Raw genomic sequence first — 14,209 nt, forward strand, 5'->3', positions numbered from 1 at the left:
CCCGATGGGTAAACCCGAAACCCGACACATCTAGGACGGGTTTGGGGTCGGTTAATCGGGTTTAGGACTAGTTTTTATTTTTTTCGCGGGTTTGGGATGGGTTTGGGATTTGGTGATATACCTAAACCCGTTCCAAACCCGACCCGTTACCATCCATACTTTTAAGATATATGATATAGTAATTCTTATAGAACTTGCTAACCTCAAACTAGTTCAAACACACTATCAGCACCTGTCATCACAATAATAGATATTACAGGTAAACTTATTTCAGTTATCCAAAGCCCTTTCTCGACAAAGTTCATTTTCATCCAAACTAATGTGATAATGATTTGTAACGATCCGTTTTCTATAACATAGATAAATCGTGTAACCTGAACACGACTTATGTAACTCATGATACAAACTTGTTGATCTTTTCCCTTACTTTTAGAACGACACACACACACACTCCCTAATCCTACACCACCTAAAATCCACTAAATACCCACAATGGGTTTGAACCCTTACCACTTTGTTGATAAGTTATAAATGGTTAAATGAGTCATAAACGAGTTGACATGTTGTGTTAAAAGAATGACCTTATAATGTATATATTGTCCCCAAGTCATGCTTCAATGATAAGGATCTGACAATTTGAGATATGGTAATTTACCTCCATCATATTGGCGGGTGCTTCATGATAGCGAATAATCGAATATCATATTTTTACGTTTTATTCTAATTTTTCTAACACTACAAATATATAGAATTGAATTGTATCCGTTCACCATAATATATAAGTAGATTTAATGTAAAATGGTTAGACATGTCCAATCATTATCATTATCCCTAAATAAATTAGAATCATAATTAATATCTTTTCTTGACAAGTGCAAGATGAAATCCTTCATAAGCTTTTTAATATTACAGAAACGTATTGAAACAGTTGGTTAACATAACTATTTACTAGTTGATTTCCTTTGTTTAATCATCTATCGTTCCTTTCTATGCCTTTTGTTTTTCATCACGTCCTTACGTTTGTTTATTTCTATGCAAACCAAGAAACAAATCACGTCTTCTCATTATGCATCTCAAAACCTCCTAACTTCCTTTCAAATCAAAGCAAACATGAGCACAAGCCGCCGATCAGAAGAACGTAACAACAACGATGCTCATCACTTCTTCAAACTCATTCTGATCGGCGACTCCGCCGTAGGCAAATCCAACTTACTCTCAAGATTCTGTCACAACAAGTTCACCCTCGAGTTCAACTCCACCGTTGGCGTTGAGTTCACCACCAAGACCCTCATCATCGATGGCACCCCCATCATGGCTCAGATATGGGACGCTTCGGGTCACACCAAGGCGCGAGCCATCACTGATGCGTACTACCGTGGTGCACATGGTGCACTCCTCGTGTATGATGTTACTAGACACATCACGTTTGTGAACACACAGAAATGGTTAGCTGATTTGAGAAACCATGCGGATCCTAACATGGTTGTGACGTTGGTCGGGAATAAATCAGATGTTAGACAGTCTGTGATGGTTTTAACCGAGGTTGGGAAATCTTTTGCTGAGAAAGAATCATTGTACTTCGTCGAGACGTCTGCATTGAGAGCTACACATGTTGAAAAGGCGTTTGTTGATCTTGTCGCCAATATATATCGAAATCAAATTAATAGGAAGAAAGATATGGAAGCTCATGAGACAATGGCGCTTTCAAGAAGTAAATGTTAAGATTTTATTTAGTTATCATAAGTCTCACTAACTTGTGACAGTAATGGACTGATTTTACATGTAGGTGTATCGATATCAAGTGGAAATAACGAGCCAGCGCACTACAAATTGAAGATCGAGTCATTCTCGCTTTTGTCTGAAGCTGGGATTGAAGTATATGAATCGGATGTTTTTGAAGCTAGCGGATACAAATGGTCAGTCACTTACATTTCAAGTTGTTGTACATAAAACTTTGCTAGCTAAATTGATTTGGGTGGGGGCGCTTAATTTGATTACGCAAGTAGTTAACATTTAAACTTGAAGGAAACTAGAAGTGTATCCTAATGGAAGCAAGGAAGAATACGTGAACGATCACATATCTGTCTATCTAGTCATATGCGACACCAAAAACCTCGAAAAAGAATGGGAGGTTCACGTCTACTTCAAGATCTTGATTTACGATCATATACGCCATAACTATTTAACCATCCAAGGTACATCATGCGACATTATCTAATTTCTTACAGCCAACACAATATATGTTTTTTAATTTATGATTTTTGTATAAATGTATGTGTTTTTTCTATGTAGGCGGTGACGGTAAACGTACAAGGTTTCACGAGAAGAAAACCAGATGGGGATTTCGCAAGCTCATATCATTGGAGTCATTTACGGACGCCGAAAATGGGTACCTTTTTGGGGATTCATGTGAGTTTGGAGCAGAGGTATTTGTTGTACCAAAATATACACAAAGAGATCAATGTTTGTCCATGATGAAGCCTCCGGTGACCATGAATACTCACGTTTGGACGATTCCTAAGTTTTCGGTCTTGAAAGATGAACCCTTGTATTCGGAAGATTTCAAAGTCGGAAAAGTGAAATGGTATATATGTTAATTTGTTTTTCAACACTTGTGGTGTGCTTTGTCACTGAATCGGCTAATATAAATGTATAAAACATGCAGGAAATTATCGTTGTATCCTAAGGGATTCAAAACAGGAAAAAACACAAATCTCTCAATATTTCTAAGACCGCATGATGTTGGTTCTGATGAGTGGAAAGTGTATGCAAAGTTCAAGATTCGGGTCAAAAACCAGAATGTTGCTGGCGCACACAAAAGTGAAGGTGCAGTGATTAAGTTGGTTGTATACATATGTATGCATTTTCGATCTGTTAAGGTTGTTAAAACATGAGATTAATTTGCAGAAGCTGACCACTGGTTCTGCAAGACGGCCGAAGGGTGGGGATTTCCATGCTTTATGCTGTTAAGTGATGTTCATGACCACAGAAAGGGCTTCTTGTCCAACGACACTCTAATCGTTGAAGCACAAATCTCGATCGTTGGCATCTTAAAACATCTTGTCTAAACTATTATGAGCTCCATGGAACTTCATCTTACATGTACCAACCATATTTATTTTGCATAATTCATTATTATTTAAATGATGAAAGGTTTGTTCTTGTTTGTTCGTCTATTAAATAAACGCACATAAATACCCATCTATGATCTACCTAACGGTGTTACTTGCATGTTCCCGTTTAAATGCAAAATAAGATGCGTATGAGCATATGCAACATCATAAATATTTTGGAGAAAGTTGGGTGTAATAAAGTAACAAAAACAATTCCAAACCAATTTAAACAAAGTAGGGAGGGATGTCCAAAAGTAAACATAATCTCATTGCAATCCAAAAGAAGCAAATCAGCTATGGATCACTGCTCCTCTTCTTGACCCACTTCTTCCCCAAAACCGCGTTGTGCAATTCTGTAATACAGAATACCCATTGTTGCCAAACACGCCCTGCATTCCAATAAGCCGGTGTAAAGTTTTGTACAAGCCTTAATACGGATGTTAAGAAAATGGGAATTAGGAATATGTTACATGATTGCTATGACAAGAAGTATCTTTCTTGGATCCATCCTTGAAGGTCTATGGTGGGGCCTATGGGCGTCATCTGCATTTGCATCTTTTCTTGGTGGTGCGGTAACTGGTAACGTTGGCAATGCACTTGACCAGAAAGGTAGCAATTTCCTCAAAAACTGATTGCGAATTCCTCCTGCCAATTGGGTAAATATGATATTTTAGTGATTTAAAAGGTTAATTATGATGATATTATGACATTTAGGACATATAGGAGACTAATCCTATCTTTTAACATAGACGGTTCATCAATTTGAAAGAGACGCAAATCAACATCTTAATTCTGACTATACTCTCACCTCTCCTGGAGTACTTCTTGCGATTAGCATCTTCATCATCTGCATAATATGAAACCTCAGAATTTTGCCTTTCAACTTGTTGTGCACTCTTTCTTGTGGTAGCACCAGGCTGCATTGCATTCTCAAAGCTCAGAAAACACGTAAACTAGAGGTACCAAATGGGTGGATCCCGAAAGAGGTTCAGGTCTGGTTGTGTCAACCCACGAACAATTTTTTGTCTTTACTTTTCTCGAATTTTACAAATAATTAACAAGCATAAGAAAGCATATTAGTTACCATGATTGTAATCAAATGATGAGGTTTTCTATATTTTGGATGACTTTGGACACGTTTCCATTTTCATCACTTCTTTTATTTTACACAAACAGCACATCGGAGGCAAAGTAAGCCAAAATTGACTCATTTGCACAGACATGAACATCAGCAATTAGAGCACACAAACTATACTAATGAAGGTAAAATAAAGAGACTAGGAAAACACTTACAACACCAGACGGTGGGCTTCTTAAATGATTTGCTGAATTAGGAACATCTATTTCAACAATATCTATGCTTGAAGGTCTAGTAGAACCATTTCCTACATCATCTTTTGTTACTAAAGGCTCAGTGGAAACAGGCCTTGCCGCCAATGAAACTGGATTATTTCCAAACACATTCTTCTCAATTCCAGTCTGCATAACCAAAAAAAAAAAAATCATTATGATACTACAACAGAAGAGTCACCACTTTATAAAAGCAGTGGATACCTATGTCATGATATCTAGTTCACAGATGGTTTTTTTCTCTGTGATCACATCTAAAGGTATAAAGCAGAAGCTAAAGAGCACTTGCAGGTTTTCAGATAATGATACGGATGTTTAAGTTTTAACAGCTCAGTAAAGCAGCAAACTTTTGAACAACCAAATGACCAAATGTATAAATCTTTAAGACTGGATTACCTGAACAATTGCTTCCTTCAACTGCGAATGTAAACGGGAACCGGAGTCTTTAACACTTTTAGGGGGCCATATCTGCAAAGAAAAATCAAATACTGCTCTGATCAACTTGCTAATGTCTTCTACTTCTATGAGCAGTAAATAACGTAAACAAATACCGATAAACAGGTAACAAATACAGTGCATGACCATACAAGTAGACCTTACCGAAGTTGAGCATGCTGGACAAACATATCCAGCGGGGGCAGTGTGAGGAGGATAACTTTTAATATGTGAAACTAAGCAGCTTGTATGTATGACATCTGAAAAGACACAAAAATATAATACAAGGTGGTTAATTTCAACATTCCACCTTGTAAAACTAAAAACAAAAGATCTATCTTTCTTGAGTGCAGTAGCATACGCAAGCAACCCAGCCTTGTCGTTGGAGAAGCACCATTTTCTTCGAGCACGGCTTGACATTGGCAACACTTTGGAGGCCAGTCATACTCTCCATCAATCACCCAGTCTGAGTATGTTCGAACCTACGAAATCAAGTCAAGAGTTTCAACCAAGTGACATGATAGACAGAAGCAATCATAATCATAATATGGTGATGAATTACAACGTACCACACAGATTTGGTGGTCTGGAAAGCATATGCATTCTCCACAAACAGGGACCTTGTGTACAAAGCAGTACAGTTTAGTTGCCTGTGAGCAACAACTCGGCTTTGGTTAGTACAATAACAAGATAATTAACCTCTAAGTATTAAACAATTTGTAGCCTTCATATATATAACTTTGAGAGTTTGGATCTAAGATCCCGGATCACAGCAAATTGGTAGCTGGGATTGATGATCTAAAAGCCATAATCATGTGAATTCAAATGCCCCCCAAAAAAACTAAAACAATTAATAAGATTATGTAATGTATATAGGTTAATAATAGGAAATCAGGATACCTTTCGGCACTTACAGACCACCATCGGATTAAGTGTAAGATGTTGACAGCTGAAAATCTAGATTTGTATCATGAATTAGGGTACGAATTGAAATTGGGGGAGAAGAGTTGGGGATGAATGGTTTAGGGTTTTAGGGTTCAGAAAAGTGGAGATCCGAATGAGAGATCTAAAAAGGATGACGATTAAGCGATGAATTAGCAGATTTGTGAGAGATGTGTGAAGGTAACGTTAATACCAGGAGAGATGGGTTTCGGAAAAATATAATCGTATGCGTGTCGGACCACCTGGCGTCAAGATCACTCGGGTCGGACCTCTTCAAACGGGGCGCTCAATTATATTAGGCAATTTAAGACCGCGGGGGTGGGGCGATGTAGCCGTTTAGGGTAGCGGGTGGCGGCTAGATCGGTTTAAAGTTTGCTTCGACCGTGTTCCTGTGGTGGGCGACTTGACCTACAGCGATCAAGCGGAGATCGAGTACAGGAATACGAAATTTAAGTGGGTTCCCCACTTTAATATTTACCATACTTTGTAATTTTTTTTTATTTTTTATAGGATTTAATAAGTTGATTTTTTTTTATTTTTCAGGATTTAATAAGTAGTTTTTTTTTTTAGGATTTATTAAGTAGGTTTTTTTTTTTATATTTTAGAATTGTAAATTAATATAAGTTGTGGTTTTTATACGATTGTCAACTTTAAAGAAAACCACATGGCACCCCACGTCGGCCTGGCCACGCCGCTTCCACACTCCACTTTTTTAGGTATGGACTGGTGAAGCCTACATCTGTCACGTGTCGAGCAATGCCCCCAACCCAACCCAACCCAACCCACTCCACACCCCTCTAAGTGTCGCATAGCAAGCACTTCAAATTTTTGTGTATTAGTATCTTCTTCTAAATACCATCTTTTTATGCCCAAATGATGTTGTATGCTATTATTCATGATTTACATTGTATTGTGCTGGTGAGGAGACTTCTTATTTCTAGATTTTTTGACTTGGTGTATTGGCATGCTGTTCGTTTTCGAGCCGAGGGTCTCTCTGGAAGCAGTCTCTCTATCCCTATGGATAGAGGCAAGGTCTGTCTACATCTCACCCTCCTCAGACCCTATAAGTAGCTTTGCTATTTGTGGGATTTTTACTGGGTATGATTGATTGATTGATTCTAAATACCATCTTTTTAGTACTAGTTAAACTGACAAGTGATAAAAGCATGTGATCACTCCTTTCTGATACGGAAGTTATCAAGGTAATGTCAAAATTTTTCACATCATTATCAGTTAAGCTGTTAGTATGTTCTTTATGTATGCATTAACTACTCATATGAGTGATGATATCTCTGATCTTGTTAGATCATGTGTTGATCTTGTTAGACCATATGTATTAGGGGGTGAAAAAGTGAGTGCCACATAAGCAATGAGGCTCTCACTAACTAATCGATGCACTAGCGCCCCTGTCAGTGCCATATAAGCAATGAGGCTCTCACTAACTAATCGATGCACTAGCGCCCTGTAATAGTGCCCTACACATGGTCTTACATATTGTCCAGTTGGTAAACGTGTTACCCATGTAAATCGTCAATGATTAAAGGTTGCTAGTGCGAGAAAAGTATAGTTTTAAGAGATGTTTATACTCTAGACCTCTCAAAAACTATAGTGTTAGTCAGCACACTTGATGAAGATAAATACTATGCATATTTCGGATGCATACTAATTTTGTGGGATGACAGTATTCCACAATTTCATGTGATTAGGACTTTTAGAAGGTTGTATCATCTGACCAACACTAGTGATTTACCGGGTTACTTGCTTTGCACGAGTTGCATAATGTTTGTGACAGTATGCTTGATGTCAAAGCGCATTGATATCAACCTATCAAAAGATAACACCATCATGTCTTTCTATATATTCATTCACAGCATCACTATACACATATTGTTAAGTGCTCACACAACCTTTAATTTTGACAACTTGGTAATGTCTACTTGTTTCTATTATAACACAAATTGTTTGACCTAAACAAATGTTTAACAGAATATTATTCGGAATTTTGAATGACCAAATCAAAACCCTATGCAAAAAGATTCAGATAGGGCAACGAGATTACTGTGGAGATGCCCACGGATTGATTGGTTACAGCGACAATGATGACCATTCTTTGTTTACAGGATGTAAGGGTGAGTGGAGTGGAAGCGGTAAAACCCACTCGGTACCAACCCCCATCCACCGCCAATAAGTTTACCGATCAAATGTTACCGAATTGGTGGCCAAAATCGGTGAAGGTTCACCGAGTCTGGGAGAGGGAGGGAAAGGGAGAGAGATGGGTGTGTGATGGGGTCCATGTCTTCCCAACCAATCACACATTTTTCCTTTTTTTTTTTAAATAGTTTACCTAAACCCCATTAGGTAAACTACCGCCAAGTCGCCAACGTTTTTGAGCATTAGATAAACAAATTAGGTAAATTGACGTGGCACTGTCTGACTAGGTGAATGGGATTCCAAATAGTTTTCAGATCATGTGAGGGTTTGTTTTTTTTTTTTTTTTTTTTTTGACCGGCTTAATTTTGTCACTATCACCACATGGAAAGGTAAAGCCTTATCCAACACCTTGATACCATTAGACCAAATGCCCTTTGGTATCATGTGAGTTATCATAGCCCATGATAGTTTTCAGATCATCAAATCACCACTACAGAAAGTCAAATTTCTTCCATGTATACATCACAAGTTTTGGCAGTGGCTAAAAGTACAACAATATCATACAGTTTCACCTAAATCCAGAGGGAGCTGCCTGTGCACCGCCACCTGGTCCTGCTGCTCTCCTTGCGGCTTTCGATTGTGCAAGAATCTCATCATAATTCTGGGGGAAAAAAAGCAATAATCTTAAAATCACAATGGGTTGCTAAAGACACACATTAGACGAGGATCAAAATTCAAAACATACCCGTTTCTCAAAAGCATTATCTCTTGAGCTAATTATTTTGTCAGCAATGCCATAATCAATAGCATCTTGGGCTTGAAAGTACTTAGGTCGCATGATATCGTTACGAATCTCATCTTTCGGCTTTCCAATCCCTTTTTCTAGAAGCTCTAACATATAGTCTGTGTTTGTGTCCAACTCCTTGGCCTTGATCCACATGTCGATAGCAGCACCGCTTGATCGAGTCACTTTAGGTAGATACAACTTTGCTGCAAACACACATGTGGACAGAATAATATTATATATTGATGCATAACCGAAAATCCTTTTAAAAAAAAATGACAACATACTGGATGAATTTGGCTGTAAGGCACGATATCCTTTGGTTCCAAGGGATAACAACATTGCTGCTTGACCAAATGCCATTCCACAGTTCACTGTATACACCTCAGACTTGCAGTACTTGAGGCAGATTAGATGTTAACACATAGATACTTACATATTTTAGTTAACAAGCACCCAACTTTTAATTATTATTACTAATAACAATAAAATGTGATAATAATGCTTACAGCCATGATGTCAGCAATTGCGTACGCCTCTGTTTCAGATCCAACTGTCTCCATTTTGTCATTCTAAGCAACACATTAGCAAAATAACCAAATCATCAAGACAACCTCTAATGCTTCAAAAGCATAAATACAAAGGGGAAGAAAAACAAAAGATCACCTGTGTTCCAGATGAATTAATATACAAGTATATAGGCTTAGATGGATTGTCATAATCCAACCACATAAATTGTGCAACAAGAAGCTCAGTCACTGCCGGAACAATCTAGAACAACGAAATTGAGAAGATCATGATTGTTTTACTTAAACGCAAGGTCATCAAAATTAATAAGTAATATAATTGTCTTACCGGCATTCCTAAGTAGCAAATTCTTGCATCTAAAAGCAACGATGGCAAATCGGGTGGAGCACTTCTAGGTCTTCCGGCTGCTCTACCTCCACCGCGATACATGCTGACGCTCATACTGTATTTCGCGGGACCCTTATCATGCATTCCAGATAAACTCCACATTCCTCCATGATTCAAGTAATTGTGAGAGGACGAAATTGTTTCCTGTTAGAAAAGAGTAGGATTACACAAAACAGGATAACTAATAACCAACTAAACTCTGGGATTCAATTGGTTTAATTAAAGAAAAGAAACTGCAGGTTAAAGAGACCTCTGTTACACTTTCCGCTTGCCGCCTTACAGGATTATCTTCTGTCATGAACATGTCCATTTGTGAAGGACTAAGACCGTACAGATATTGAGGAACATTCTTGAAATTTTCCATCACTGAAAAAATGAGTTGGTTAATTGCTGATACAAGTGTGTGTGAAGCTAAGTAGTTAATGCGGTAAAATATCGGATATTGGCCAAGGACCGATATTTGAGATACTGGTTATCACGGTGAAATATCGGTAATTTTCATATCATGCTAAATTTATATATATATAAATAACACTAACAATTCAGTATACTCTCCTACCATTAACAAATTTAACCTTTTGCAACTTGCAAAACACTAACAATTGTAGCAAGTAGGAAATCACTAAGACTTAAAACACTAACAACTAACAATTAAGACTTAAAACACTAATAGCAATAATAAGAAGAAAAGCGAATGGTAGAACTAAAAAGAAAGGTACTGATATCCGGAAAATCGATGATATATCGGTCCAATATTGTCAATATTGCCAATATTATCGGTACCGATATTCTGACCCATATTTTGTACCGGTATATCGGCAGGGGGACCGATAACCGATATATCACTGATATATTGGTGAAAAATCGGGATATTAACTACATAGGTGTGAAGTAGACACTAATCTTTTTTTCCCATCTTATGTTCTTTAATTGTGGTTTTTCTAAGTAAGATATTGCAGCAAATGAACAATAAATTAATCATTTAGCAATAAAACTGTAGCTATTATAATATAAATATGTTCATCAGCTCCAAAATAATGATTCCATATATCAATTTTAGGGTTTCAATAATAGTCACAAACACACAAGCCATATGCCATACCTAAATAGTATGAGAGGTTCCTAGGAGGAAACTATTAATAAACAAAAGAGAGAGACTCACATCCATCTTTAAGGTTTCCTTCCCTGAACTGCTTGGGGATATAGTCCAGATATTTATCCGAAGCCGTCGCAGACACCGGAGACCTAACACATCGTCCCCTAACCGTAACATCTTTGATTTTTCTGGAAGGAGCATGAATATTGTTGCGAACAAAGGAGGATTTCAACAACAGATTCGTGGAAGAACTCAAATCTCGATTATGGTCGACGGTCGGAGGAAGATGAGGTGAACGGAGTACCGAAATCGACGTCGCCATTACTCTCTCTCTCTCTACAACCAAGGGTTTCAATTTCAATTGATTTGATCTAGTATTTGTGTGAGTAGAAGAACCACGATGAGCCTCTCTCAGTTTACAATCCGTTAAGTGTTAACGGCGTCATTTGTCATCTTTTATTATCTGGATTAGGCTTAGCCCCTCAGGCCCATTAACGCATTAGTTTTTGCCAGATCCATTGTTGTTAATTGGTTCAGACCCAATAGAATCGCCCAAAGGCCCAAACTGGTACAAATCATTAGAAAGCCACATAATAATAAATTCATTAATATCAGTTTTGGTCTCAGAGAGTGTTCAAAATTATCCGTTATCCGAAAATCCGACCCGAAATATCCGAAAAATCGGATATCTGAAATTTCGGGTATCCGAATTTTTCGGATTCGGATTCGGATAGTGATTTTCAAAATTTCTGGATAGTTAGTTCGGATATCCGAATATCCAAAAGATATTCGAAGTATCCGAAATATCCGAAAAATATCCTAAAAGTATCCGGAAATATCCGAAAACTTATATTCGGATATCCGAAACTATCCAAAATATATGTTTCCGAATATGAAAAAATAATAAAAAAATACAAATGAAATAAAAAGTTGGATTTTTAGATATATCCGAAATTTCGGATTTCCGAAATTTCGGATACGGATTCGGATAGTGAAATCTGGTATCTGAAAATTTCGGATATCCGAATTTTCGGATATCCGGTTTCACACCCCTACTTGTTGGTGCATGCATCTGTCGACTTCGTCTTGTATCGAGTCTTATTCTAGATTGTTAGATCAGGGCACGTTGTTCGAGAAAAGGTTGATTTCGCTTGAATGAGTTGATTTCGCTTGAAATGACATTATGCAGTTTCAAGCGGAATCACAATATTACTAATTCCGCTTGAAATGCACATTGTCACTTTCAAGCGGAATCTCATCTCTATATATAGCCTTTCAAGCGAAATCATATGTAATAGTTCTGATTTTGGATACCGAGGTGCTGCCGGTTTGTCCAGTGATTGTAATCAGTGTTATATCAATCAGAAAGAAGTTTAAAGTAATATTCAAGCTGTTTCGAAGTCTATTTCTTTGTTTCCGCCTCTGAAATAGATTAAAACTCCTCTGAACGACTCATTTGGGTCTCAAACCGATCCTTCAAGTGGTATCGGAGCTCAGGAGGAGGAGTTCTTACCGATTCAGCTTAAAATTTCTGTTTTCTACACCTTCTTTTCAAACTTAACAACTTTTCACGGTTAAAATCAGCTCAATTTTTCACATATTGTGTAAAACTGTTTTTTAACAAACCCTTGAAAGTTTCAGAACAAAATTCGGATTAAAAGTGGTAAAAATGGACTAAAAAGGTAATTCCGCTTAAACGAACACTTTCTGATTTCGCTTCAAAGTTGTTATTCCGCTTGAGATTTTCAAGCGAAATCAGTGATTTCGCTTGAAATAGCCTGATTCCATTTCAAAGTTGATATTCCGCTTGAAAGTTCAAGCGAAATCAGTGATTCCGCTCCAAAGTGTGCTGATTTCGCTTCAAACTGGTGATTTCGCTTCAAGAGGGTATTCCGCTTGAAAAAGGATTTTGGCTGAAAGTTTGATTCCGCTTGAACAGGGTATTCCGCTTGAAAAGGGATTTTTACCGAATCATGGAAGAAGAGTTCTATAACGCATTTGCTACATCTTCGACTACTCCAGCTGCCATTGCTCAAAACATGAATTTAGAAAACGAAACCGGAACTTTGCAAAAACCCCCGAAACTTATGGGAATTGAGGAATACCATGGATGGAAGAATCGTTTTGAGAATTGGGTTCAGGCAAACCATCTGAGAGCTTGGGAAAGTATTGAAACAAAGTATGTTAGACCACTGAGTACTTTGAGAGTTGATAAAATCATTTCAGAATTCACAGAACAAGAGAGAGACAGTTATAAAGGAGAGAAAATGATGATTACTCTCCTACAACAAGCTGTCAAAGAAGACATCTTTATTTTGCTTCAGCATGATGGGAGTGCGTTTTCGATCTGGGAAGCACTTAAGAAGAAATTCGAAGGAAGTACAGAGATGCTCAAGAGTAAAGCATCTTTGCTGAAAAAGGAGTTTGAGTTGTTTACTAGTATGCCCAGGGAAACTACAAAGACTCTCATTGAGAGATATTGTCATCTTGTGCGTACCATGTCTCAGAAATTACTAAAACTCCAGCAGAATGGTTGAAAAGCTAGCTGACGCTTTACCGCAGAAAGAATGGGGTACTTATCTAATGATCTTAAAAAATTCTGGAGAGTTTAGCAGATTGTCGATTGGACAGTTTATTGAAAAGCTTGAGGCACAGGATCTTGAACAGTAGAAGATTGCCAGAATGAACAGCTCAAGCAATCAACAAGACATCAAATTGTACTACAAAGGAAATATTCAAACTGTTGAAGCAAGTCCAAAGATCCAAACTGCTTTTAGTGTAGGAAATTCATCTGGATCAGTCAGTCAAAGTTCAGTCAACACTAGTGGATTTTCAAATGTTAATCCTCCAAGTGTTCAAAGTGCAAATGTTGATAATGGGTATATGATTCAGTGCAATGTTGCATTACATCTTCAAAATGGTCAGAATTTTTCTGAGGAAGTTGTTAAAAGTCATATGGCATTACTAGTTACTGCTTTGGAATCTTATGAAGGACTGATTGCTGGAAAAATTGGAAATCCTATGCTAACCAAGGAAGATTACGATCAGATCGATGCAGAGGAATTGGAGCTCATGGACATCAAATGGTGTTTAGCTAGTGTCTTGAGAAGAGTTTGTAGGATCGTTTTCGGACCCTAACGAGTCGATCATAAGAGTTTTTCTCCAAAACAAGAGGCGGAAACAAATGTTTTGGAGCTATCTCAGCCGTATTCACTATAATCTGCTGTTTTATTAATCAACAATCCGTTTACAAGCTTGACGACACTTCGGCAGCACTTCGTGGCTCACCGGAAGACAATACATACAACTGACTTATGATTTCGCTCCAACCATCACCTTATTTATAGAGTCCTTATTCCGCTTGAATGTGTTTCAAGCGGAATCACAACTAAACCAGCTCAAGCGAAATCAGAATCTAACCTA

At 37.7% G+C, this 14,209-nt stretch overlaps 3 protein-coding genes across 3 annotated transcripts; 1 reads left to right on the forward strand and 2 right to left on the reverse strand.

Moving 5' to 3' along the window:
• Window positions 1-1,100: 1,100 nt before the first annotated feature.
• LOC110919298 (probable inactive serine/threonine-protein kinase fnkC) lies at window positions 1,101-3,162 on the forward strand. The gene is made up of 6 exons (XM_022163571.2): window positions 1,101-1,711; window positions 1,787-1,916; window positions 2,026-2,195; window positions 2,293-2,584; window positions 2,666-2,826; window positions 2,908-3,162. Exons 1-6 carry the CDS (start codon window positions 1,111-1,113, stop codon window positions 3,066-3,068), a joined length of 1,515 nt encoding a protein of 504 aa, XP_022019263.1. The 5' UTR covers window positions 1,101-1,110; the 3' UTR covers window positions 3,069-3,162.
• An 83-nt stretch (window positions 3,163-3,245) lies between these two features.
• On the reverse strand, window positions 3,246-6,095 carry LOC110915708 (zinc finger protein-like 1 homolog). The gene is made up of 9 exons (XM_022160439.2): window positions 5,799-6,095; window positions 5,468-5,548; window positions 5,260-5,380; window positions 5,064-5,158; window positions 4,860-4,931; window positions 4,407-4,592; window positions 3,922-4,030; window positions 3,584-3,758; window positions 3,246-3,502 (listed from the first exon to the last, which is right to left on the reverse strand). The coding sequence occupies exons 1-9, from the start codon at window positions 5,820-5,822 to the stop codon at window positions 3,415-3,417; spliced, it is 951 nt and encodes a 316-aa protein (XP_022016131.1). The 5' UTR covers window positions 5,823-6,095; the 3' UTR covers window positions 3,246-3,414.
• Window positions 6,096-8,388: 2,293 nt separating this feature from the next.
• On the reverse strand, window positions 8,389-11,210 carry LOC110918607 (ATP-dependent Clp protease proteolytic subunit-related protein 1, chloroplastic). Its single transcript, XM_022162899.2, has 8 exons — window positions 10,853-11,210; window positions 9,941-10,056; window positions 9,631-9,834; window positions 9,442-9,546; window positions 9,285-9,347; window positions 9,063-9,174; window positions 8,737-8,981; window positions 8,389-8,652 (listed from the first exon to the last, which is right to left on the reverse strand). The coding sequence occupies exons 1-8, from the start codon at window positions 11,106-11,108 to the stop codon at window positions 8,560-8,562; spliced, it is 1,194 nt and encodes a 397-aa protein (XP_022018591.1). The 5' UTR covers window positions 11,109-11,210; the 3' UTR covers window positions 8,389-8,559.
• Between the last annotated feature and the right edge of the window lie 2,999 nt (window positions 11,211-14,209).

Source organism: Helianthus annuus, chromosome 16, assembly GCF_002127325.2.
Source record: "Helianthus annuus cultivar XRQ/B chromosome 16, HanXRQr2.0-SUNRISE, whole genome shotgun sequence".
Lineage (NCBI taxonomy): Eukaryota > Viridiplantae > Streptophyta > Magnoliopsida > Asterales > Asteraceae > Helianthus > Helianthus annuus.